At 45.9% G+C, this 27,018-nt stretch overlaps 1 protein-coding gene and 1 pseudogene across 1 annotated transcript in view; both read left to right on the top strand.

Annotated features, from left to right (window-relative positions):
• LOC133381475 (zinc finger protein 208-like) overlaps nucleotides 1–27,018 on the top strand; it is a 41,985-nt pseudogene that overhangs the window by 10,744 nt on the left and 4,223 nt on the right.
• The window catches only part of LOC133381454 (uncharacterized), an 86,846-nt gene continuing 59,883 nt past the window's right edge, over nucleotides 56–27,018 (top strand). The window contains exon 1 of the mRNA XM_061620593.1: nucleotides 56–1,633. Coding sequence (XP_061476577.1) covers nucleotides 461–1,582 — 1,122 coding nt within the window. The 5' untranslated portion in view covers nucleotides 56–460 and the 3' untranslated portion in view covers nucleotides 1,583–1,633. The remainder of the gene's footprint in view (nucleotides 1,634–27,018) is intronic.

The following is a 27,018-nucleotide window of genomic DNA, read 5'->3' as shown; positions in this document are numbered from 1 at the left end:
CCCATCAAAGTATTCACACTGGGGAGAAGCCATAGAACTGCTTGGAACATGGAAAGAGCTTCAGAAGTAGCTTAAGTCTTTAATGTCATGAAAGATTTCAGAAATGGGGAAACCGTATTATGAGTGATGAACAGGGGGTTGCCCACCTGTTGCCTGTGAGTGTTTTGGAGGCCTGCAAAGCCCTTCAGTGGCACCCCAGCAAATTGCCAAGAGTCTTTATAATACATGCTATTTATTCATCTCTTGCACACTACAACTAATAAAATGTAGTCAGTGACCTTATTATAGAAACAGAAAAATAGGGATACATATCAGCATGAAAGAAGTTGCTGGAAATCCAATTAACATCAATGTATAAGACTGTGAAGGCACATCTTAGTTAAAACAGGTTACAATAGTTGAAGGCCCTTTTTGTGTGGGGGTGTGTATGGTGTGAGTGTGTGTTGTGGGGGGTTGCATCATGTGCCTGGGAGAGAGGAGTCAAAGTCGACTGGGAAGATTTGAGGTGGCCCCAATTAGTGTAGTGACGGGTAGAGGGAGATATGATGCTGTGTGGAGGACTTGCCAGGTGAGGGGAACTCGGCCCAGGCAGTTAACGGCTGTGCTGCGTTCCGGTCCTCCACACACCCACAGGTTTGTTGGTTGCCCTATCAGCCAGCTCTCCGATCTCCGGATGCTGCTCTTAAATGCCAGATCGGTACATAATCAGATCTCTCTCATCCACGATTTAATTGTGGATGAGGCAGCTGATCTGGCATGTATAACTCAGACCTGGGTGGGTGAGCAGGGAGGAGTTAGTCTCTCCCAGCTGTGCCCACCGGGGTACTTGGTTCAGCATCAGGGTAGATCTGAGGGCCAGGGAGGGGGGGTTGCTGTGGTCTATAGGAGTTCCATCTCTCTCTCCAAGCACCATGTCCATGCAACTACTGGTCTGGAGTGTTTGCACCTTGTGTTGGATCAGGGGGACAGATTGGGGATTCTGTTGGTGTACCGCCCACCCCGCTGCCCAACAGACTCCCTAACTGAGCTGACGGAGGTGGTCTCGGCTGTATTGTTGAGATCACCCGGACTGTTGGTGCTGGGGGATGTCAACATCCATGCCGAGGCTACCTTATTTGGGGCGGCTCAGGACTTCATGGCTTGCATGACAACCATGGGGCTGTCCCAATATGTTACTGGCCCAACACACGTGGCAGGGCATACTCTAGACCTGACTTTTGCAACTGGACATGGAGATGGTGATCTGAATGTAGGGAGTCTTACATCAGCCCCTTTGTCATGGACAGATCACCGCTTGTTGAGGTTTAGACTTACAGCAGCTTTTCCCCTCTGCAAGTGTGGAGGACCCATTAAGATGGTCCACCCCTGGAGACTAATGAATCCGGATGGTTTTCAAAAGGCTCTGGGGAGTTTTCCGGCTGATAGGGCTGGCGCTCCTGTCGAAACCCTGGTCGAACTATGGAATGCTGAAATGACCCGGGCAGTTGACATGATCGCTCCTGTGCGCCCTCTCCTATGTAGAGCTCCTTCAGCTCCATGGTATACTTCAGAGCTGAGAGCAATTAAACAGGAGACGGCTTGAGTGCAGATGGAGACGAACTCCTGATGGATGCAATTATGCACTGGTAAGTGCCTATAGCAAGCTGTATTTAGGGGCAGTACGGGCAGCACAAAAACAATATTTTGTTGCCACTATTAAATCTTCTATCTGCCGTCCGGCGGAGCTTTTTAAAGTTGTCAGAGGGCTATTACATTCTGGCCCTAGGGACACGGTAGAACTATCCGAAGCACGCTGTAATGAATTTGCTAGGCACTTCCAGGATAAAATCTCTTGCATCCGTCAAGACTTGGACTCCAGTGTTATAGCAGTTGAATCAAATGAGGTATCCGGAGCACAGCCTGGTCATGATTTTTTGGATGAGTTTCAATTGGTGCAGCTTGAGGACGTTGACAAGGTGCTTGGACAGGTGCGTGCAACCTCTTCTGTTCTGGATCCGTGCCCCTCTTGGCTAATAAAAGCTAGCAGGGATGGAACAGGCGGCTGGTCCAGGGAAGTGATTAATGCCTCACTGTGTGAGGGAGAGGTCCCTGGCTGCCTAAAGGCGGCGGTAGTGAGACCACTTTTGAAGAAATCTTCCCTGGACCCAGAAAATCTTAATAATTACAGGCCGGTAGCAAATGTCCCATTCCTGGGCAAGGTCCTAGAAAGAGTGGTTGCAGACCAGCTCCAGACACTCTTGGATGAGACCGATTATCTGGATCCATTTCAATCGGGTTTCAGGCCTGGTTTTGGCACGGAGATGGCCTTGGTCGCCCTGTATGATGACCTTTGTCGGGAGAAAGACAGGGGGAGTGTAACTCTGTTGATTCTCCTTGATCTCTCAGCGGCTTTTGATACCATCGACCATGTTATTCTTCTGGGGAGACTTGCGGATTTGGGAGTTGGAGGTACTGCTTGGCAGTGGTTCTGCTCCTACTTGGCGGGTCGTCTCCAGAAGGTAGTGCTTGGGGAGCATTGCTCGGCACCCTGGGCTCTCCAATATGGAGTTCCGCAGGGGTCAGTTCTGTCCCCCATGCTCTTTAACATCTACATGAAGCCGCTGGGTGCTGCCATCAGGAGTTTTGGAGTGCGTTGTCCCCAGTATGCTGATGACACGCAGCTCTACTTCTCCTTTTCATCCTCATCAGGTGAGGCTGTCAAGGTGCTGAACCGATGCCTGGCTGCGAAAATGGACTGGATGAGAGCGAATAAATTGAAGCTCAATCCAGACAAGACTGAGATGCTGTTAGTAGGCGGTTCCCCTGACCAGATGGTGGATGTGCAAGCTGTCCTGGATGGGGTTGCACTCCCTCTGAAGGAGCAGGTTCGTAGTTTGGGAGTTCTTTTAGAACCATCCCTGTCACTGGAGGCTCAGGTAGCCTCGGTGGCACGGAGTGCTTTCTACCAGCTTCGGCTGGTGGCCCAACTACGCCACTATCTGGACAGGGGAAACCTTGCTTCAGTTGTCCATGCCCTGGTAACCTCTAAATTAGACTACTGCAATGCACTCTACGTGGGGCTGCCCTTGAAGACGGTTCGGAAACTGCAGCTCGTGCAAAATGCGGCGGCCAGACTGATAACCGGGACCAGGCGGTCCGAACATATAACACCGATTCTGGCCCGCTTGCACTGGTTGCCTATATGTTTCCGGGCCCGATTCAAAGTGCTGGTTTTAACCTATAAAGCCTTGTATGGCATGGGGCCACAATATCTGATGGAACGCCTCTCCCGATATAAACCTACCCGTACACCGCGCTCAACATCAAAGACCCTCCTCCGGGTGCCTACTCAGAGAGAAGCCCGGAAGGTGACAACAAGAAAAAGAGCCTTCTCAGTGGTGGCCCCCGAACTATGGAATATTCTTCCTGATGAGGTACGCCTGGCACCAACATTATTATCTTTTCGGCGCTAGGTAAAAACCTTCCTCTTCTCCCAGGCATTTTCAGCATTTTAGTAGTATTTAATATGCATTTTAGTATCTGTTTAATTATGTTTTAATTTTTGATATCTTTAATTTATTTTAAATTGCTTAATATGTGGTTTTAATTGTATGTTAGATGTTTTTACCTGTTGTGAGCCGCCCAGAGAGCTTCGGCTATGGGGCGGTATAAAAATTTAATTAATAATAATAATAAGGACCGAGTTAACTTCTTAAGTCATGTCACAAAGCCAGAGTTACAGAGTACATGGAAATACATGTCACGATACATCACTCATCAGATGCCATGGATGGAATAGATGTGAGGGTTCCCTCCTGCTTTCTTTGACGCCACCCCCACTTCAACAGAGCCAAGGGGGTCCTGCATGCTATAGAACTGGCCTTTTATACACCCTATTTACAAAGGGATGGCTTGTTCCCATGGCTTTATCAATTTTGCTACCCACTAGAGGAGAAATTTTGGAAATTTGCATTTGCTGCCTCCCGGAAGCACTCCATATCTTCTTCTCACTTACTGGTGACAGTTCATGTAACATATTGGCTGTCTGCTCAGAGATTGTATCTTGTACCGTACTCTGCTTTATAAGGAAACGATGCTTAGTCTAGAAGGGAGGGTTTAAGAAACCCATTTTCAGAAGAGACCTTTTTTCCTCTGTGTAAACTACCAGCGAAGCCATTAAAAGCTTATGTAAATAATTTCAGCACATTATATGCACATTTTAAGCCATTATTCGGGCTATCCCTTTATTTATTAGTTGATGTATATCCCATCCTTCCTCCCAGCAGGAGCCCAGGGCAGCAAACAAGGCACTAAAAACATTTTAAAACATCATAAAAACAAAACTTGAAATACATTAACACTAAACAGCGTTAAAAACATTTAAAAAATTTTTTTTAAAAAAGGTTAAAAACATTATTAAAAAACAAGCAATTCTGACACAGAGACAGACTGGGATAGCTCTCAACTTAAAAAGCTTGTGGAAAAAGAAAAGTCTTCAAAAGGCGCCAAAAAGATAGGAGAGATGGCACCTGTTTAATATTCAAAGGGAGGGAATTCCACAGGGTAGGTGCTGCCACACTAAAGGTCCGTTTCCTATATTGTACAGAATGAACCTCCTGATAAGATGGTATCTGCAGGAGGCCCTTGTGAGGCGTCCTTCCCTGGCTCTCCCTGTCAGGTTCCTACCTGCTCGTGGTTACTGCCTGTCACTAGGCACCACCAGGGACTCCACCAGTCCGGACCGCTCTCCCTTATGGTTTCTCTCCCCGCTCTAGCACAGATCTCAACAGATCCCCCTGCTAGGCAACCACCAGTAACGTCCCAATACTAGTATTCCCAGAGACTCTGAATACTGGTATTGTTATTCTCTTCACCGCTGCCACCATTTGTTACAGTTCCCCTTCAGCCTTGATCATTACCTTACCCTCCCTTCTGGTCTGTGAAACCCCAGCCAAGGATCAGGCCTTTGGTAAACCAAATTAAGTATTTATTACAGATAACAAAGCTAACAAGATTAACAAGATTTCTTCTTAAGGCACATAAGCATATGGTTTTACTCAATACTAATCCGAACTCCACCTCCCTCCTGGTAAACAACTCTCTCAAACCCCACCAAGCAATCCACTCTTTCTCTTCTCCCCCCAGATTCCACTCTCCCTCTTCCTTTTATACGTCCAGCCATTTTAAACACTCAGCCAATCATCTCGCATTCTACTGCCCATTCACTCCCCCTCCTCTTTCACTCCACTTACCATGTATCTTCTAAACAATAACACTTACCATATATACATTAATGTAGGAACATCACATTTCCCCCCCCCTTAAAACAACGGCAGAGTATTATTCCTGTTCCAGGATTTATACGGCACGTTAACAAATAACAGTCTCTATGGGGAAAATGTCTTTCTTTGTTCCTCAGTCTGGTCACGTCACTGCAGTCCCAGCCACTTGCCTGGAAAGTCCATCGGCCAGTACATTGTCCTTGCATTTTATGAACTGGAAGTCCACTTGATAGTCCTGTAGGGCCCAGGACCACCTCTGCAGCATAGTGTTATGGTTTTTCATAGTCTGCAACCATAACAAGGCCCGATGATCCGTAGTCACTGTGAATCTTCGTCCCCACACGTATGGGCACAACTTGTTCAGTCCCCACACGACCGCTAGGCACTCCTTCTGGACCGACAAATAGTTTTTCTCCCTCGGCGTCAGCTTGCGACTCAGGTACGCCACTGGATGTCTGGTGCCTTCTCTCTCCTGTAGCAAGACGACTCCCAGCGCCAGGTCCGACGCATCTGTAGCCACGATGAATGGTTTCTCATAGTCTGGTGCTATTAATATGGGTCCTTGGCACAAGGCTTGCTTCAGTAGATCAAAAGCCTTCTGACATTCATCCGTCCATACCACACGCTCAGAACACTTCTTCTTTGTTAATTCATGCAAGGGGGTTGCTATTTCCCCAAAATTTCTCACAAACTTCCTATAAAATCCAGCCACACCCAGAAAACTTGTTTTTTGGTTAAGGGGATCGGCCACGCTTGTATTGCCTCCACCTTGCTCCATAAGGGGTGATTTTCCCACTCCCCACCTTATGTCCTAAATAGATTACTTCCTTTAGTCCAAACTGGCATTTCTTAGCTTTTATTGTGAGGCCTGCTTTTCTTAAGGCCTCCAATACTGTTGTCAGGTGTTGGACATGCTCAGGCACCGACTTGCTAAAACTGGCCACGTCATCGATATAGGCCACTGCAAAATCTGACATGCCTCGCAACACAGTATTGATTAGCCTCTGAAATGAACTTGGTGAGTTCCTTAGTCCCATGGGTAAGGTCACAAACTCATATAACCCATCTGGTGTACTGAAGGCAGTTTTGGCTCTGGATTGCTCGTCTAGTTCCATTTGCCAAAATCCTTTACAGAGATCTAGTGTAGAGATAATGGTTGCTGCCCCCAATAACTCTAACATTGCGTCTACCCTAGGCATAGGATACGCATCTGGGACAGTAATTTTATTGATTAGCCGATAATCAATGCAAAACCTTGTCGTTCCATCTTTTTTCGGAACCAGGACAATACTTGAGGCCCAGGGACTGATGGATTCCCTGATCACTCCTAATTCCAGCATATCTTCCACCTCCCTTTTGATCTCATTCAAAACTTTCCCATTCACACGGTACGGAACAGATCTGATTGGGGCATGATCTCCAGTATCAATGGAATGTATAACTATACTGGTTTGGCCAGGTTTAAAGAACATAAGAACATAAGAGCCTGCTGGATCAGGCCAGTGGCCCATCTAGTCCAGCATCCTGTTCTCACAGTGGCCAACCAGGTGCCTGGGGGAAGCCCGCAAGCAGGACCTGAGTGCAAGAACACTCTCCCCTCCTGAGGCTTCCGGCAACTGGTTTTCTGAAGCATGCTGCCTCTGACTAGGGTGGCAGAGCACAGCCATCATGGCTAGTAGCCATTGATAGCCCTGTCCTCCATGAATTTGTCTAATCTTCTTTTAAAGCCGTCCAAGCTGGTGGCCATTACTGCATCTTCTGGGAGCAAATTCCATAGTTTAACTGTGCGCTGAGTAAAGAAGTACTTCCTTTTGTCTGTCCTGAATCTTCCAACATTCAGCTTCTTTGGATGTCCACGAGTTGTAGTATTATGAGAGAGGGAGAAGAACTTTTCTCTATCCACTTTCTCAATGCCATGCATAATTTTATAAACTTCTATTGTGTCTCCTCTGACCCGCCTTTTCTCTAAACTAAAAAGCCCCAAATGCTGCAACCTTTCCTCGTTAGGGAGCCGCTCCATCCCCTTGATCATTCTGGTTGCCCTCTTCTGAACCTTTTCCAACTCTATAATATCCTTTTTGAGATGAGGCGACCAGAACTGTACACAGTATTCCAAATGCGGCCGCACCATAGATTTATACAACGGCATTATGATATCGGCTGTTTTATTTTCAATACCTTTCCTAATTATCGCTAGCATGGAATTTGCCTTTTTCACAGCTGCCGCACACTGGGTCGACATTTTCATTGTGCTGTCCACTACAACCCCGAGGTCTCTCTCCTGGTCGGTCGCTGCCAGTTCAGACCCCATGAGCGTATATGTGAAATTAAGATTTTTTGCTCCAATATGCATAATTTTACACTTGTTTATATTGAATTGCATTTGCCATTTTTCTGCCCATTTACTCAGTTTGGAGAGGTCTTTTTGGAGCTCTTTGCAATCCCTTTTTGTTTTAACAACCCTGAACAATTTAGTGTCATCAGCAAACTTGGCCGCTTCACTGCTCACTCCTAATTCTAGGTCATTAATGAACAAGTTGAAAAGTACAGGTCCCAATACCGATCCTTGAGGGACTCCACTTTCTACAGCCCTCCATTGGGAGAACTGTCCGTTTATTCCTACTCTCTGCTTTCTGCTTCTTAACCAATTTCTTATCCACAAGAGGACCTCTCCTCTTATTCCATGACTGCTAAGGTTCCTCAGAAGCCTTTGGTGAGGTAGCTAAAGGTTGGTTGCTAAAGAGATTCCTATAGGTTTTCAAAACTCTCAGAATCTCCTCTTTTACTTCCTCCTTCACCTCCTCTGACCATTCCACTTGATCTACCCCTCCTTTGTCTTTGCTTTCCTGTACCAAATCTGGAAGTTCAGGCCCACTTCCCTCAGGGAATAAGGTAACTTGCAACACCTGTGCATCCCTAGTATGGTAAGGCTTCAACATATTTACATGAACCACTTTGCTTTTGTTTAATTGGTCTGTGGTGATTACATACGTCACTGTGTCAAGCCTTTCTCTGATGGTATATGGTCCTTCCCAGTTAGCCTGTAATTTGTCATGTTTCCTGGGTATGAACGCCATAACCATATCTCCCACATCATACACACGTTCCCTGGCTGTTCTGTCATACCAGTAATGTTGCTTCTCCTGTGCTTGACTGAAATTCTTTTCCACCACCTCCATCATTGATGTTAATTTATTGCAGAATTCCAATACAAAATCTACTACAGATGTTTTGTACTCTCCCAGGGTTCCTTCCCATGAATTTTTTAATAGTTCCAAAGGTCCCCTCACTTTTCTAGTGAACATGAATTCAAAGGGTGAGAAGCCTGTTGACTCCTGAGGGACTTCTCTGTATGCAAATAGGAAGCATCCAAACCGTTCATCCCAGTCTTGTGGGTGATCTTGAACATAGCTTCTGATCATGCCCTTCAAAACGCCATTGAATCTCTCTGTTAACCCATTAGTGGTGGGATGGTAAGTAGTGGTCTTTAGATGTTTTAGACCACAACATTTCCACATACATTGCATCACATCTCCCATGAATACACTGCCTTGATCCGTCAGCACTTCATGAGGGAAACCCAGCCTCATAAAGATTTTTAATAAAGCCTCTGCCACTACAGGGGTTTCCACGGATCTTAGTGCTTCTGCATCTGGGTACCTGGTGGCAAAATCCACCACCACCACTAGATATTTCTTGCCATGCCTTGTGGGTTTGGAAAAAGGGCCCACCAAATCTATTCCCACTCTATAAAAGGGTTGTCCAATTATAGGAAGGGGCTTTAAGGGTGCCTTAGACTTTACTCCACTTTTTCCCACCTTTTGGCATATTCCACAAGATAGACAATGTTGTTTTACATCTTTGGAGATGTTTGGCCAATAATAGTGTGCTGCCAATCTCCTCTTGGTCTTTTTTATTCCCAGATGTCCTGCACATGGGACATCGTGGGCTACCTCTAGCAATCTGGTTCTGTATTTGCTAGGTACTATCAATTGCTTCACTGGTTCATATTCATCCTTTCTCTCAGCAGGCATCCACAGTCTATATAAAATCCCATTCTCACACACAACTTGATTCCTCAGTTTGTCAGTGAAAGGAGTCTGTTGGGTCAGAGCTTGTTCCTTTATCTGCTTCAAACTTATATCTTTTTGCAGCTCTTCCCTGAATTGATCTGCCTCATCATTATCAGAGACCACTTGATACAGTTTGTCTCCTTCAGCAGGCCTGCTAGTGGTTGCTATGGTGACCTGAGACTGGTTAACAGATTCCACCCTGTTTGTTTCAGCCCCCCTTAATATGGCTTCTTTTTCTCTGCCAATTTGCTGTCTGGTCACTACATAGATCTTTCCTTGGGCGCCCATTACATCTCTTCGCAGTATTACTGGTTCTTGTTGCTGGGCATTAATGCCTACTTTATATCAGCCCTCTCGGCCTCTCCAAGTCATATCCACCAGGGCCACAGGCAAACTTTCTGGTTGACCCCTCACTCCTTGGATAGTCACAGTTTCCTGAGGTAATATTACCTCAGATTTTATTAAATCTGGCCTCAGTAATGTCTGAGCGGCACCAGTATCAAGCAATGCCCAATAATTTGCCCCTTGTACACTCACTTCCTCTCTCAGACTTGAATCAAGGTCTGTTACTTCTGTCCAGTTTATCTGGCAGAACTGAACCTTTTTCGCTGTTTCTAAAGCCTTGGGCTCTGTTTTCACTGCCCTTGTCTGAGCAGGATTACTAATGGGGTTGGCAACCTCACATTGAAAACGTAGGTGCCCCGGTCTACCACATTTGTAGCATAATTTCTCCTCACTTTTAGGGTACACAGATCCACTCTGGGGTGTCCTGTGCCCTTCAGATTTTACTGGAGGACTCACTCTCTGTGGTACCACATCCCTTCTGCCAGCGTTATATGGTCTGGGTTTAAAATCTCTTGATGTTTTCCCCACCCAGCCAGTTCTGTCGGAGGCGAAGTGATCCGCCATCTCTACGGCCTCCTGCACCGATGTAGGGGAACGGTCTCTTACCAGGAGCCTTATTTCTGGTGGTAACTGATGGTATAATTGATCCAATATCATGAGGTTTTTCACCTCCTCCACAGACTAAGCTTTTGCACTTGTCAGCCATTTCCCAAATATGTCCATCAGTTTTGCCTCAGGTCCACGAAAGACCTCCCTGTCTGTATCTGGCACTTTCTGAAAAGCTTTCTAAAATGATCAGGCCCCAGTCTGAATCTTTTAAACACTGCTTCTTTTAATTCAGCATAGGTGACGGGCCTGTCTGAGGGGAAATATTGGTATACCTCAGCCAATTCCCCTTTAATCAGGTTTGATAAATACTGCATGTATTTATCTTCAGGTAGCCCCCACAACTGAGCTGCTTTTTCAAAGGTGCTGAGGTAAATTTGAGGATCTTGACCAGGCTCATAGACAGCAAAGTCCTTTGGAGTAATTTTTATTTTTGCTCCATCTCTGTCCTTTCTTGTTTCATCAGAATGAAACTTCTCTCTTTCCAATTTTAATCTTTCCCCTTGTATCTCCGCATCCACTCTCATTCTCTCAGTTTCCATCCTCAATCTCTCAGTTTCCAACTCCCTCTGCTTGTCTTTTTCCTCATCCTCCATCCTCAATCTCTCAGTTTCCATCTTCAACTTCTCTCTCAAGTACTCTATATAAGCGGGATTGCTTAAATAACCTTCTGGGGTCTCTTCCCTGACAGGTTGTTTTTGCTGGGCAGTAGCAAATCCTATAAGTGCTACCCTCAATTCATCTACCCCTTTACCCTCGTGAGGTAAATTGAATGTTATGCACTTCTCCACCAGTTCCTCTCTTTTCATTTTTATGTATTCAGCCATGGTGTTTGAGTTCACTCACTCTTTGCCACACACTCTTTGCCAGTCACTCTCACAAGTAATCTTGTTTTGTTATTTCTGTTTGCCACACAACTATTAGGGATTGTCTAGTATTCGTATCTCACTGCTACAGCCAACACCTGTGACGTAGTCTCCTTTGTCACCACGTGTCTTTGGGACTCTCTTTGGTTCGTATCTGGATTCTCATGTTGTTCGTATCCCACCGCTACTGCCACCACATGTGAGGTGTCCTTCCCTGGCTCTCCCTGTCAGGTTCCTACCTGCTCATGGTTACTGCCTGTCACTAGGCACCACCAGGGACTCCACCAGTCCGGACTGCTCTCTCTTATGGTTTCTCTCCCCGCTCTAGCACAGATCTGAACAGATCCCCCTGCTAGGCAACCACCAGTAACGTCCCAATACTAGTATTCCCAGAGACTCTGAATACTGGTATTGTTATTCTCTTCACCGCTGCCACCATTTGTTACAGTTCCCCTTCAGCCTTGGTCATTACCTTACCCTCCCTTCTGGTCTGTGAAACCCCAGCCAAGGATCAGGCCTTTGGTAAACCAAATTAAGTATTTATTACAGATAACAAAGCTAACAAGATTTCTTCTTAAGGCACATAAGCAAATGGTTTTACTCAATACTAATCCGAACTCCACCTCCCTCCTGGTAAACAACTCTCTAAACCCCACCAAGCAACCCACTCAGTTCTCTTCTCCCCCCAGATTCCACTCTCACTCCTCCCTTTATACATTCAGCCATTTTAAACACTCAGCCAATCATCTCGCATTCTACTGCCCATTCACTCCCCCTCTTTCACTCCACTTACCATGTATCTTCTAAACAACCAACACTTACCATATATACATTAATATAGGAACATCACAGCCCTCACCTGCAGAGCGCAGTGATCGGGATGATGGTCTTTCAGGTATCCTGGTCCTGAGCAGTATTGGGCTTTGTACACCAAAACTAGAACTTTGAACTTGGCCCGGTAGCAAATGGGCAGCCAGTGCAACACTTTCAGTAGCAGGGTGCCATGTTGGCATTACCCTGCTCCAGTGAGCAGTCTCACCGCCGCATTTTGCACCAGCTGCAACTTCCAAATCAACTTCAAGGGCAGCCCCACATAGAGCGCATTACAGTAATCCAGCCTAGAGTTTACCAGTGCGTGGACAACAATGGTCAGGCTATCCTGGTCCAGAAACGGCTGCAGCTGTCTCACCAGCCGAAGCTGGTAAAAGGCACTCCTTGCCACTGAGGTCACCTGGGCCTCTAGCGACAAAGATGGATCCAGGAGCACCCCCAGGCTACGGACCTGCTCTTTCAGAGGAAGTACGACCCCATCCAAAGCAGGCAACTGACCAATTATCTGAACTCTGGAACCACCAATCGACAGTGCCTCCGTCTTGCTAGGATTCAGACTCAGTTTATTGGCCCTCATCTAGCCCACCACCAAGTCCAGGCAGTGGTCAAAGGCTTGCACAGCCTCTCCTGATTCAGATGTTATGGAGAAATAGAACTGGGTTCATCAGCATACTGCTGACACCTCCCCCCAACGCTCCTGATGACTGCTGCCAAGGGCTTCATATAGATGTTAAACAGCATGGGGTACAAGATAGTACCCTGTGACACCCCACAGCACAGCTGCCAGGGGGCCGAAAGACAATCACTCAATGCTACTCTCTGAGACCGACCCTGGAGATAGGATCGGAACCACTGTAAAACAGTTCCTCCAATACCCATCTCACCAAGTCGGCCCAGAAGGATACCATGGTCAATGGTATCAAAAGCTGCTGAGAGATCAAGTAAGAATAACAGAGTCGCACTCCCCCTGTCCTTCTCCCAATAAAGGTCATCCATCAGGGCAACCAAGGCCGATTCAGTCCCATAACCAGGCCTAAACCCAGACTGGGATGGGTCAAGATAATCTTTCATCCAAGAGTACTTGCAGTTGCTGCGCCATAACCCTCTCAATCACCTTCACTAAGAAGGAGGTATTTGCAACCGGTAAGTAGCTGTCCCAAACCAATGGGTCCAGGGTGGGCTTTTTCAGGAGTGGTCGAATCACCACCTCTTTCAAGGCGGCTGGAATCACTCCCTCCACAATGATGCGTTGACCACACCCTGGCTCCACTTGGTCAGACCCCCCCCGGCAAGCTTTAATAAGCCAAGAAGGGCAAGGGTCAAGAAGACACGTTGCTGGCTGCATCATCGCAAGCACCTTGTCCACATCATCAGGCCGCATCAACTGAAACTGTTCCCAAGAAATAGGAGCAGATGTTGCACTGGACACCTCATTGGGGACTACAGTATATGTAGATGGAGCATCAAGATTGCTACGGAGGCGAGCAACTTTACCCTCAAAGTGCCTTGCAAACATTTCACAGTGGTCCTCCGAAGGGTCTAAGACTCCATTTCCTGGAGCTGATGTCAAAAGACCCCTGACAGTACGGAAAAGCTCCACTGGACAGCTACGTGAGGATGTGATGGAGGCAGAGAAGTGGGCCTTCTTCGCCGCCCTCACCGCCACACAATAGGCACAGTTATGATGTTTTACTCGTGCCTGATCTGTCTCACAGGACGTCTGTTGTCACTTGCACTGTAGCCGACATCCAGCCTGTTTCATTGCCCTTAGCTCACTGGTGTACCAAGGTGCAAGCCGGGCTCCAGAGTGCCAGAGAGGGCGCTCGGGGGCAACCGTGTCGAGCCAGACGCGCCTTGCTGTTCCACAGCATGACAAGGGCTTCAACAGGGTCACCTGCTCTATCTCCTGGGAACTCCCCCAGGGCATTCAGGAATCCAGTGGATTCCATTAGTCTCCGGAGACGGACCATCTTCATCTGTCCACCCCAGGGAAGACTCGGAGCCATAAGTCTAAACTTCACCAGGAAGTGGTCTGACCATGACATCCACCCCCCCATCTCCAGACCACCCCTTCCTCCATCTGGAGCAAAGACCAAGTCGAGGGTGTGCCCTGCTCTATGTGTTTGGCCAATAACAACTTGAGACAGCCCCATGTTTGTCATGGAGGCAATGAAGTCCCGAGCCGGAACACTAGAGGCAGCCTCTGCATGGACATTGAAATCACCCAGCACTATCATTCTGGCCTTCTCCAATGCTACCGCTGAGACGACCTCCACCAGCTCGGTCAGAGAAGCTGCTGGGCAACAAGGTGGACGTTACACCAGCAGCAACCCTAGTTTACTGTCTCCTCAGCCCAACACCAGGTGCAGGCCCTCACAGCCAGCTCCAAGACAGAGTGGTTTCCTGGTGACAGAGATGGAAGTTCTGTAGACCACAGCAACTCCTCCCCCCCCCGTTGGCTATTAAACCGAGAAAGCAGAGGTTAAATTTCCACAAGTGAGCTACGTGACTTAGAAGCGAAAGTTGGCAGAGGTCGAGCCATCTTCAAGGACACGTTGCCATGCAACCTAGGCTCGGGCAGCTGGCCTTATCTATATAGAGGGCCAGCAGACACTTGTGAGTGTGGGGGTCGAGGAGTTTGTACAGAGAGAGCTTGTGATATATTGTCAGTAAAGTGACTCTGAAAACTTATTGCTTGTCCGGCTCATTGCTTCAACTGGCATCTAGCCTGTCACTATACTGTTCTGCATCCTGGGCATCTGCTTGCGCCAGATACAACATCCAACAAGTGGTAGCAGAGGATGGTTACCTGGTGCTGATGGTTACCTGGTGTTGAGGATTGCAGAAAAGCGGCAGAGAAAAGCCAGAACTGCAGACCAGCGAGAAAAACAGCAGAGAGACGGAGAAACCAAAAGCTGAGCTGAAAGCTGTGAGAGAGCCGTGGGAACAAAAAAACTAACTGAAGGACAGAGGTGAGAAGCTCTAATTACAAAGGCGGTGAACTGTGAAAAGTGAAAGTATGTCTGTTACGTTATCGGCCAGGATTCCCTTGGAAAGGCTGACAGGGAAAAATTATGGCACTTGGAAACAGAGAATGCAGGCTTTTCTAGTGAAAGAAGACCTGTGGAAAGCTATCGCAGAAGACCCACCTGCCGGGGTGCCTATTCCAGCAGATTGGAGAAGGCTGGATGAGAGGGCAAAGGCGTTAATTGTTCTTGCTATTGATGATTCTCAACTACTGCACGTGCGTGATGCAACAACGGCAAAGGAAACCTGGGAAACTTTAAGAAATATTCATGTGAAAAAGACTGCCAGTTCTAAAATATATCTTGCCAGAAGATTGTATCAGATGCGCTTATCTGGAGATACAACCATGTCAGAGCATTTGTTGGAAATAAACAGACTGTTTATTGAGTTGTCAGAACGTGAAATTGAACATTCTCAAACGCAAAAAGTGTATATCACATTAGCTTCACTAGATTCAAGTTATGATAGTCTGGTGAGCTCTTTGGAAGCAATGGACGATGCCAATCTCAATATGGATTATATAGAAGGCAAACTTTTACAAGAATTTCAAAGGAGGCAAGAAATGGCAAAGCAGGAAAAGACTGAGTCTAAACACAACGTGGAAAAGCAGAACAACAAAGCAGCACAAGAGAGACTGTATGGACAAAAGGCATGTTATTTTTGTGGTTCCAAGCAACATCTTCAAAGGAATTGTGAAGCAAGAAGAAGAGAAAGAGGAAGAAAACCATGTGTACAGGTGATCTATGCTAGTAAGAATAAGCAATGTATTAACAATGAGCAGGGAAATAACTGTAAAGATTTATGGGCAATTGACAGTGGGGCAACAAATAGTATAATCAAAGATAAATCCATGTTTCATACATTTTGTGACGTAGAGGATCATGTAATAATGGCTGATGGAACTAAGAAACTTATCAAGAGTATGGGTACAGTGAAATTAGCAGGTTTCAATACCATTATGACAGATGTGCTGTTTGTTCCTGATATCGAATGTAACATTATGGCTGTGTCGAAACTCAATGAAATGGGGTTCACAGTAATGTTCAAAAGGGGTTCAGTGCATGTAATGAGAGGAGAAAAAATATTCATGAAAGGAATAGTGAGGAACTCATTGTTCTTCTTACACATGAAACAAACAAATCATGTACTCATGTGTGCTAATAAGAAACCCCATAATAATTGTGTTCATTTATGGCACAGAAAACTAGGCCATATAGGATATGAAAATGTGGTGAAAACAACAGAGAACAGTAATGATGTGACATTGAGAAACTGTGAAAAATATGTAGACTGCCACGTGTGTAAACAAACTAGGGCAGTTGTGGCTGCAAAGAACAAAGAAGCCATGCCCAGTACAAATGCACCGTATCAATTAATACACGTGGACTTAGTGGGGCCATTTCAACCTACTCAGGGGGGTGCAAGATATTTCCTGACAATAGTTGATGATTTTTCAAAATTCTGCACTGTTTATTTACTAAAAGCTAAAAGTGAAACTGCAGAGAAACTGAAAAGATTTATTACAAAAATTGAAGTGCAGTTTGGTGTCAAAATACAGAGAATAAGATCAGATCAAGGAGGAGAGTTCTTAGGACACTCTTTTACTGAATACTTGGATAAAAGAGGAATAAAACAGCAGTTAACAGCCCCTTATAGTCCTCATCAGAACGGGTTAGCTGAACGCTGGAACAGGTTGCTTCAGGACTCAATAAGATCAATGCTATGTGACTCCTCTTTAACACAAGGTTTCTGGGGAGAGTGTGTTCTGTATTCAGCTTACATTCAAAACAGAATATTCCATAAGGCCACTGGAATGTCTCCTTATCAGAAATTGTATGACAGAAAACCCAGATTAAACCATTTGATTAGGTTTGGAGCAGAATGCTGGGTACATGTTCCCAAAAATAAAAGGACAGGGAAGCTGCAAAGGAGAGCAGACAAAGGGTACATGCTGGGATTTGAAAACACGTATTACAGAATATGGCTGCCAAAACAAAGGTCTGTAGTGTTAAGCAGAAGCGTGCAAGCAATAGAGCAGGATTGGGAAGAGAAAACATATGTGGAGTTGGGAAACACTGAAGGTAGTAATGAACAAGAACAGGCAGACACAGTACCAATAAAACAAGAAGAAACAGGCAGCAGTAGTGAATCAAGTTCTAGCTCTGAGAGAGAAACAGGAATCGCCAGACACAGACACTAAGGCAGAAATACAACCACGCAGATCAGAGAGAACAACAAAAGGTATTCCATCTGTTAGATTTAAAATAAATTCCATTAAACATATAGACTTCAGTAACTGGAAAAAGTGGGATGATGGAAATCATGAAGAGTAATGAAATATAATGAAAATGATGCTGAGATTGCAATGGAGTAACTGTATTACAAATGAAAGTGATGTAAACTGAAATAAAAGGAAATGTATCAGAAGAATAAAACCAAATGATGTAAAATGTAACACATGTAAATGGAAGAGAAATGTAACTGGCTGAATGTGGAAATTTAAGGTGGGGGATTGTTGGCTATTAAACCGAGAAAGCAGAGGTTAAATTTCCACAAGTGAGCTACGTGACTTAGAAGCGAAAGTTGGCAGAGCTCGAGCCATCTTCAAGGACACGTTGCCATGCAACCTAGGCTCGGGCAGCTGGCCTTATCTATATAGAGGGCCAGCAGACACTTGTGAGTGTGGGGGTCGAGGAGTTTGTACAGAGAGAGCTTCTGATATATTGTCAGTAAAGTGACTCTTAAAACTTATTGCTTGTCCGGCTCATTGCTTCAACTGGCATCTAGCCTGTCACTATACTGTTCTGCATCCTGGGCATCTGCTTGCACCAGATACAACATCCAACACCCCCGTCCCTGCAGCCTGTGCTGGTGCTGCAGCGAGTATCCAGGTGGGCAAAGTTGGGTTAGATCAACTCCTCCAAGCTCACTCACCCAGGTCTCGGTAATATACACCAAACTGGCACATTCATCCACAATCAAGTAATGGATTAGAGTGTTCTTCTTATGTACCGATCTGGCATTAAACAACAACACACACAGGCCAGTGGGCACAGCAGATGAGCAACGAGGAACCAAACCATCAGAGGAGTGGCAGCAAGGAACAAGGCGCAGATAGCCCTGCCTTCACCTTGTATGGTAATTCACCACATCCCCATGGCTATATTTCCCTCTGCGGGTAATCACTGAAATTGGGGTGGCATCACCCATGTTCCTCCATGCCAAGACTCCTCCTAAATACCTATTATGGGCCCAACACGAGCCCACCAACAAAGCCTACCGGAGCGAATTATCCCAGTAGGCCTCTGCAAGAAGTGGGAACAGTCCCACCCATTCAAACTTACTCACACAGGGCCCATCTACTCCCCCTCCTGTCTCACACCCAGGGAGGGCCAGCCTTCTGCCAATTACACACTCTCACTCTGAAGGCATCTGGCGACTTTCTCCTATCGTGCAGTTCACTGCACAGGCTCCCACCCTGTGCAGGAACTACACATGCACCACACGCCCTCCCCACCACTAATCTCCTTTAGACTGGTTTAACAGAAAACAAATTAAGAAATAATAATAATAAAAAAACAAAAAGTAATAGAAGGGGAGTAGCACCCTCGCCCTCGGGACTCCCCAAGGGGCAACTCCCCAAGGGGCAATCCTCTTTGGTGTCACCCCTTTGGTGGCAACCCCGCCAGGGGCAGACCCGCCGCCCAAGGGCAGCTGGGCTTTTATGCCTCCTGGCCCAGCCAGCAGCTGTTGCAAGGGGCTGCGAGATTAACTGCAGCCTCTCTGTGGAGCAAGGGGCAGGCAGGGGGTCCCAGTCCTTGCAGCACTTACCAGGAACTTCAGCTGTCTCGACAGACAGCAGCCCAAAGGAGCTCGTAGCAAGCACCCAGATGCCAGATACTCACTCCCAGGGCAGGTCTTCCTCAGTCCCCTCATGCTGCAGCTGTTCCCAGTAAGTGTTAGTGAATGTTAACAAACCCCTTCCCCCCCAAGCCAAATGTTAACACTTTGCAACGTGTCATCACTCCTCCTGGCTGACACACGGGACCATCCAGGCTGGCAACTCCTGGGATGCAGAAGGGATCTTTCAACATTGAATGGAAAGCGCTACTTGAAAAGTGGCAACCTTTGAATCAAAGGAACCAACTTCAGCAGAACCCAACTGAAAATAACTGTTGTATTAAAAGGGTAAATAGATGGAGACCGCAATCCAAATGTTAATGTAACATATTGGCTGTCTGCTCAGACACTGTATCTTGTACCGTACTCTGCTTTATAAGAAAACAATGCTTTGTCTAGAAGGGAGGGTTTAAGAAACCCATTTTCAGAAGAGACCTTTTTTCCTCTGTGCACTACTAAACTACAAGCGAAGCCATTCTAAGCTTATGTAAATGATTTTAGCACACTCTTTGCACATTTTAAGCCATTATTTAGGCTATCCCATCACACTGTGCTGGGTTTGTCTGAGTGCCTGTAGCGCCCAGATGTTATTTTCTGCAAACGCTACTACACAGTAAGTGTTAGTGAATGTTAACAAAGCCCCTCACCCGAAGGGAAAAGTGAAAACTTTGCAAAGAGGCTTTGGGAGGTCTCCTGATTTGCAACAGCTATAGACCAGGGAGTCATGAAGAATTCCACTTATAGTGCAATGCAGAGCAGCCATTATTCAAGGGAAGGTGGTCCATTCTGATTTACGTAGTTACAGGATTAGATCCATCTCTAGGGGAGATTTGAAACGTGGCAAATGTTCATGCTGCTCACAAGCATTACAGATAAAACAGCACGTTCATCCTAAAGATGGAAGGAAATTCCGATTGAACAGTTTCACTAAGTGTCAATCTATTGATGTATGTTATATTTGTACCAACACCATCAACTACGCAATTTATAGATTATATACTCCAGAAGAGGTAAAATATTTCACTAGAGAATTGATCCATATGTCTTGTGACAAAGGCCAAAATCTGCATATTGTGTTACATTTTAGATTTTTGATTTAAATGGACTCACTGACAAGTTTAGCTTATCCTACATACAGTACAGGATAAGCCAGTGTGGTGTAGTGGTTAGAGTGTTGGACTAGGACCTGGGAGACCAGGGTTTGAATCCCCACGTAGCCATGAAGCTCACAGGGTGACATTGGGCCAGTCACTGCCTCTCAGCCTCATGAAAACCCTCTTCATAGGGTCGCCATAAGTTGGAATCGACTGGAAGGCAGTGCACTTACTTACACACATATACAGTATAACATCTTTTTGAAATTAATGAAATTAATGATGATAATCACCCGTAAAAGTATTCTCTTATTTATTATATATCTTGGTCTTTCTGAAGATGAGTTTATATTGTTGTTCCCTGAGATGAGTGCAAGGGAGATATATGTGCGAAATATTTAATTGTGGTACGTGCTATAATTAGTTATACATTTGCAGCATAAGGATGCTAGATGGTTAATAGTGTATTGTACTTACAGCTATGAAATCACCATCTAAAAGCATCTCTGTATAGAAAAGTATTCTTATCGACTAGAGAAGCACAACAAGGACTTAATTCTTCAAGAGAGAATTGTTATCATTCCTCCCAAGGACAGCTGAGAAAATTAACAGGGGAGATTGGAAAAGACAACAATACTTGAAACAGATTGTCCTGCTGTTTCTTAATTTGGGCTGTGTAATGTAAGTCTAATTTAAGAAATGGGAATCTTTCAACTTCTAGACCTTTTCAATTTTGAGTTCAATATGGAACCTTTTTACACTTTGGGTCTTGCTAGTCCTTACATGTTGATGGCTAGGTGTTTGGCATTGCGCGGCTCAGTGTACAAAGTAAGCAGATGGGTTTCGAGTTCCCTTCCTCCTCTTAATTCCCATTCACAGGACCTTCATTGCATCCCATTGAGACTTCAGGACAAGGTCATCCCTCAATACAAGGCATGCTGTATAGTGTCTCAGGCTTTCAGAGCATCATTTTAGACTTTATAGCAAAGCCATACGCTGGGCAGGAGTCTCTTGCACTCCAGTGGAGGCGTTTTTTCTTTCTTTCTGTTAAACTGAGTTTAACCTTCTCTAAGTGACAAAAGTAGCCGAACTGACTTGGCTTTCCGGTTCCATTCATCTTCCAGATACAGCAACATATATCATCACATCTTCCCTTCTCACGCAAGCCAAACCAGTTTGGGAGCCTTGTCTGCCACCCTCCCCATATTTCTATGATCTATATATTTGTCTTGAACCCCCAGGAGGGTCCAAACCCCCAGGAAGGAGCCACAGCTCGGTAGGGAGAGCAGCTGCTTTGCATGCAGGAGGTCCCAGGTTCAATCTCCAAGGACAGACTCCCTGCCTGAAACGCTGGAGAGCTGCTGCCAGTCAGTGCAGATCCCACTGAGCTAGATCGACCCCCATGCTCTGACTCGGTACAGGGCAGGAGCTCCGTGTCTTCCTCCGTTCTGCGCAACGCCTCTTTCCTTCTTGGCTCCCGCTCTGAGAGATCATCAGGAGGCTTGACTTCGTAAGGGTTAAAATAAACGAAACCAGATTCCTAGAAAGGAAAGAGGAGGAGGAGGTGCGGGAGGCTTCAAAGAAAATGCGGCTCCTCTCCCTCTGAGGTCACTTCCTGCCGGGCTGTTCCCTTGGAGGAAAGTGGCTCCCTGGTCAAGAGCGCAGTTGGATTCGTCATTAAACGCCAGAATCAGCAGCAGCGCTGCAGCGTCGGTGGCGCCTTCTGGGGTCTGGTAAGCCCCTTGTCCCTGCTGTGCATTTGGGCGAAGGGGAGTCCCAGGGCTGAGGGGAGGAGCTGCAGGGCGGGGGAGCAAGGAGGGGGCGGGAGACCCCAGATTGGAGCCCCACCCGGTGAAGGCAGAGGAGCGGCTGGAGAGCCCGTAAGGAGGTGGCCTCTGTTCTGTGACCCTTCAGGATCCCCCGTGAGAACATCCGCCATAATAACAGAGACACAAAGCTAATAAAACGGAAGAAAAAAGATAGGCAGGGCCTTGGTACAATGAGTGGAAAGTGGAGCTTCCTTATGCAGAAGCAGTATACCAGGCTTAGTGTGTTAAATGACTTCAATTTGATGGCTAGACAGGAAGGGATTTCGGGGGGGGGCTGTATCCCTCTGAGCAAAAGCTCTTCTGTTCAAAGTCCCCTTCATTCTCACTTGGTGGTATATACCCAAGCCCTGCATGGGTGGCCCCCTCTGAAATCTTGTGAGCATCCTCTGCCTTTACACATTTGGTGGAAAGGTTTTCACAGAGCAGGGCGCACAGGAGGCCTGTTCAGCTGATCCATCCAAATCAGGGAGGAGAGCTACATCTCCCTCCCCAGCAAGGCCAGGGCACCACTTTGAATTCAGGGGCAATTGAAAGTATGCCTATCAATGCCCCCATTATTCACACACTGACTGGTGTTATCACACATGTGCCCATCCAGGCAAGTAACCCCTGGGATACAGAAGGGACCTTTAAGTGTGAATAGAAAGTGCTACTGAAAATTGGCAATCTTTTCATGAAAGGAATCAAACTCGGAAGACCCCGACTGAAAGTAAACAACCGTGTTTTACTAAAAGGGTAAATAGGTGAAGAGAGCCTACAGGACAGGGCAGCCCCCACCCACATCCATATCCCATCACTCAATGCCTGCTGAGGTGAAGGTAAAGTCAGTTCTTCCTTAATTTATGATGACAATCCCAAAAATGTAGATTCGTTGCTTTCTTCCACCACATTATACTCAAAGATCTTTCCATTTCCTTATCACAACCAGGTCATAAACTCCAGGAACTGCAGCGTTCCAATTTAATTTAATATGCAACAGTATAGCTCACGTTTAACTCTGAAGGGGGACAGTTCTAAAGATAAGCAAATCTATCAAGAGATGAAAGGAATAACGTATTTCATTCACAATTAAACCAACATTCTATATTCCAGGAGAGGCTTGTAAAAGTTCAGAGATAAGTTAGGGAGTATAGGATCTTATATTGAATTAGACAATTGTCCCATCTAGCTCAGTATTGTCCGCACTGACTGGCAGAGTCTCTCCAGGATTACAGGCAGGGAGTCTTTCCCAGCCCTACCTGGAGATTCAAAGTGGGACGTTGTGTGTACAAAGCAGCTGCTCTACCACTGAGCTACAGCCTGTCTTCTGAAAGGGTCTCCCCTTTAGCTTGTTTTTAATTAAGAATAAGGGGGTAATGAGGATGATGCTGGTCCCTGGGACCCTTTGGAGCTGCTGTCAGAGATGTGTCAGCCATCCAGGGATCCATCTTCAAAGGAAGACGTAGGCCCCATCACTGGGTTTTTATCAAAGGTTATATGGTAGAAACAATAATCCTCATATTTGACTACTCTTAGCCAGCACATTTCCTACTCTGCAAGCCTTCGGCCTGGGCATAGTGATCCCTATTTGGCTTCGCTCATTCTATGAACTTCGCTCCTTCTGAACATGTCCTCAGAATGCTGAAAACCATTCCCAGAAGCAGAGAAGGGATGAGGACTCCGTGAAAGGCAAAGAGATCAAATATGGAACAGCAAGACCCAGCTACCCCTGAAGCAGGACTTGGCCCTGATGCCATCAAGACTGAGACCCATGGGGACGAATTTTTGGGGGGAAACGTGCAGAAGATCTTGGGGGAGAACCCTCTCAGCTCAGATGTGCAGCGCCAGCAGTTCCGGTGTTTCCGCTTCCAGGCAGCTGAGGGGCCCCGAGAGGCTTGCAGCCGACTCCACCTTCTTTGCCGTGAGTGGCTGAAGCCAGAGCGACACTCAAAGAACCAGATCCTGGACCTGGTGATCCTGGAGCAGTTCCTGGCTGTCCTGCCCCCAGAGATGGAGAGCTGGGTGAGGGAATGTGGGGCTGAGAGGAGTTCCCAGGCTGTGGCCCTGGCAGAAGGTTTCCTCCTGAGCTGGGCAGAGGACGAGAAGCAGGCAGAGCAGCAGGTGAGAGGGCTTCATGCAGACCAGGGACTGCCAATGTGGTGCCCTCCAGATATTGCTGAAGTAAAACTTCCATCATCCCTGACCCTTCCTCATATTGGCTGGGGCTGATGCAGACTGGAGTCCATTTCCATCTGAAGGGCACCATGTTGGCTACCCCGATAGCAAGTATCTCTAAGGGGTTTGCATCTATCCTTCCTTTTCTATATCAGATACTCCTCTGGGTTTTGCCTCTGTCAGTCCTCTTGATGGAGACATTTTTATTTTCTCCTGTGGGATCTTTGCTCGGGGTCCTTTCAGTAAATTAAAGACACAGGCTTAAAGCAAAAAGGTAGGCCTTTATTAAGTATACAAGCATAGGCAGGGACAGCCCCCAGAAAGTCTGGAAGGAACTGTAAAGAAATGTAGTGTGCACAGATACTTTATAGAGTACAATTACAGCATGTGACAGAAATCAACCAATCCTCCAGGTTTTTCCCTATGTAACATAACAGTTTCTTCCCTCTTGAAATATTTCCAACCAACCAGATAGCTTTATTGAAATGAATGCATGTATATTTATAATCAAGTAGATAACTCCCACCTTATTGTGTAGTTGTCTCCTCAGATTAATATCAATCTGTTCCCCCTTTTCAGATCTCACCATTCTACTGTCATAATTAGTGATGATTTTGAGTGCTTATTATGCTGTTTCAGGAAAAGGGTCTGTGTGCAGAAATAGGAACTGATTTCCCTGAGGCAGAGAGGACTCCATCGGACACCAGGAAGAGGCTTCTGGGTAAGGATGTATGGGTCATATCTTTCTCTGTTTATTTTGACTCCTTTACTCTTGTCTCCGAGAGCCAATGTGTAGTGGTTAAGGTGTTGGACTATGGCCTGGGAGACCAGGGTTCAAGTCCCCACAATGCCTTGAAGCTCACTGGGTGACCATGGGCCAGTCACTCCCTCTCAGGCCCAGAGGAAGGCAATCGTAAACCTCCTATTCATAGGGCCACCATAAGTTGGAAACAACTGGAAGGAAGTCCATTTCCATTTTCCACTCTTGTCTCCAGCCTTTTCCACAGCTCAGAAATGCTCCTACTTACATCATGATTGTTTTACATGGGAATCATCGTTTGATTTCTGGCCTAGAGCTCAAATGAGATATTTTATCACACAACTGAAACATAAATTGTGCATAAATACCTGAAACACACTCAGCTGATAAGACCCTCATGCAGTTAGACCTATATATTTTAATCTCTGAGAATAGCATACTGTATATTACAGGCTTTGGGGCCCATTTTCTTTTTCACAGGGGATGGAATCATGTCAGTGAGACCTAATAAGTCATCTCCCCTTTCTGGTGGAGGAGAAGCTCTTGCTATCGCCCCATATCAGGTAGGGGAAAGACTCGGAAGTGGGAGAGCCTGGGGGCAGCCTGGGTGCCTCTCTGTCCATGGGTCTGAATGAATTTTCCTCCTTTGCGTCTCCCAAAGCCATCCTCAACAAAAGCTGTAAATTCCATTTAAGAAGGTTTCTGTCCTTAGAACAATGACCAGCCACCTCACCTTAACTATGTTTCCCACGTAGGTAGCAGATAATCTTTTTGCTTGCTATGATGACAAAATGTATTGTTTCTCTTTTAGGATCCAGTGTCTTTGGAGGATGTGGCTGTGAATTTCACGGTAGAGGAGTGGGCTTTGCTGAATCCTGACCAGAGAGCTCTGCATAGCGAAGTCATGGGAGGGATTTGTGGGACTTTGTCCTGTCTTGGTAAAGCCCCCTGTTCAGACGTAACTTGTTTTGTTGTTGTTGTTATGTGCCTTCAAGTCGATTACGACTTATGGCGACCCTATGAATCAGTGACCTCCAATAGCATCATCAACCACCCTGTTCAGATCTTGTAAGGGCAGGTTTGTGGCTTCCTTTCTGGAATCACTCCATCTCTTGTTTGGCCTTCCTTTTTTTCTGCTCCCTTCTGTTTTTCCCAGCATTATTGTCTTTTCTAGTGAATCATGTCTTCTCATGATGTGTCCAAAGTATGATAACCTCAGTTTCATCATTTTAGCTTCTAGTGACAGTTCTAATTAGTTCTAACACCCAATTATTTACCTTTTTCGTGGTCCATGGTATGCACAAAGCTTTCCTCCAACACCACATTTCAAATGAGTTGATCTTTCTCTTATCTGCTATCAGTTTTGTAACTTTCGAACTTTCACATCCATACATAGAGATTGGGGATACAGTGGTTTAAATGATCCTGACTTTACTGTTCAATGATACATCTTTGCATTTGAGGACCTTTTCTAGTTCTCTCCTAGCTGCCCTCCCCAGTCCTAGCCGCTTTCTGATTTCTTGACTATTGTCTCCATTTTGGTTAATGACTATGCCAAGGTATTGCTAATCCTTGACAAGTTAATTGTCCTCATTGTCAACTTTAAAGTACATAAATCTTCTGTTGTCATTATTTTGGTCGTTTTGACATTCAGTTGTAGTCCTGCTTTTGTGCTTTCCTCTTCAACTTTCATCAGCATTGGTTTCAAATCATTACTGGTTTCTGCTAGTAGTATGGTATCGTCTGCATATCTTAAACTATTTATATTTCTCCCTCCAATTTTCACACCTCCTTCATCTTGGTCCAATCCTGCTTTCCGTATGATATGTTCTGCATATAGGTTAAACAAATAGGGTGATAAAATACACCCCTGTCTCACATCCTTTCTGATTGGGAACCAATCGATTTCTCCATATTCTGTCCTTACAGTAGCCTCTTGTCCAGTGTATAGGATGCGCATCAGGACAGTCAGATGCTGTGGCACCCCCATTTCTTTTAAAGCATTCCATAGTTTTTCATGATCTACACAATCAAAGCTGTAATCTATAAAGCACAGGGTGATTTTCTTCTGAAATTCCTTGCTCCGTTCCATTATCCAATGTATGTTTGAGATGTGATCTCTGGTGCCTCTTCCCTTTCTAAATCCAGCTTGGACGTCTGGCATTTCTCGCTCCATATATGGGAAGAGTCTTTGTTGTAGAATCTTCAGCATTACTTTACTTGCATGGGATATTAAGGCAATAGTTCGATAATTACTGCATTCCCTGGGATC

This window comes from Rhineura floridana, chromosome 3 (assembly GCF_030035675.1).
Source record: "Rhineura floridana isolate rRhiFlo1 chromosome 3, rRhiFlo1.hap2, whole genome shotgun sequence".
Taxonomy (NCBI): Eukaryota; Metazoa; Chordata; class Lepidosauria; order Squamata; family Rhineuridae; genus Rhineura; species Rhineura floridana.
Note: the sequence above shows the minus strand (reverse complement) of the source record. Positions and strands in the feature narration are given on the sequence as shown.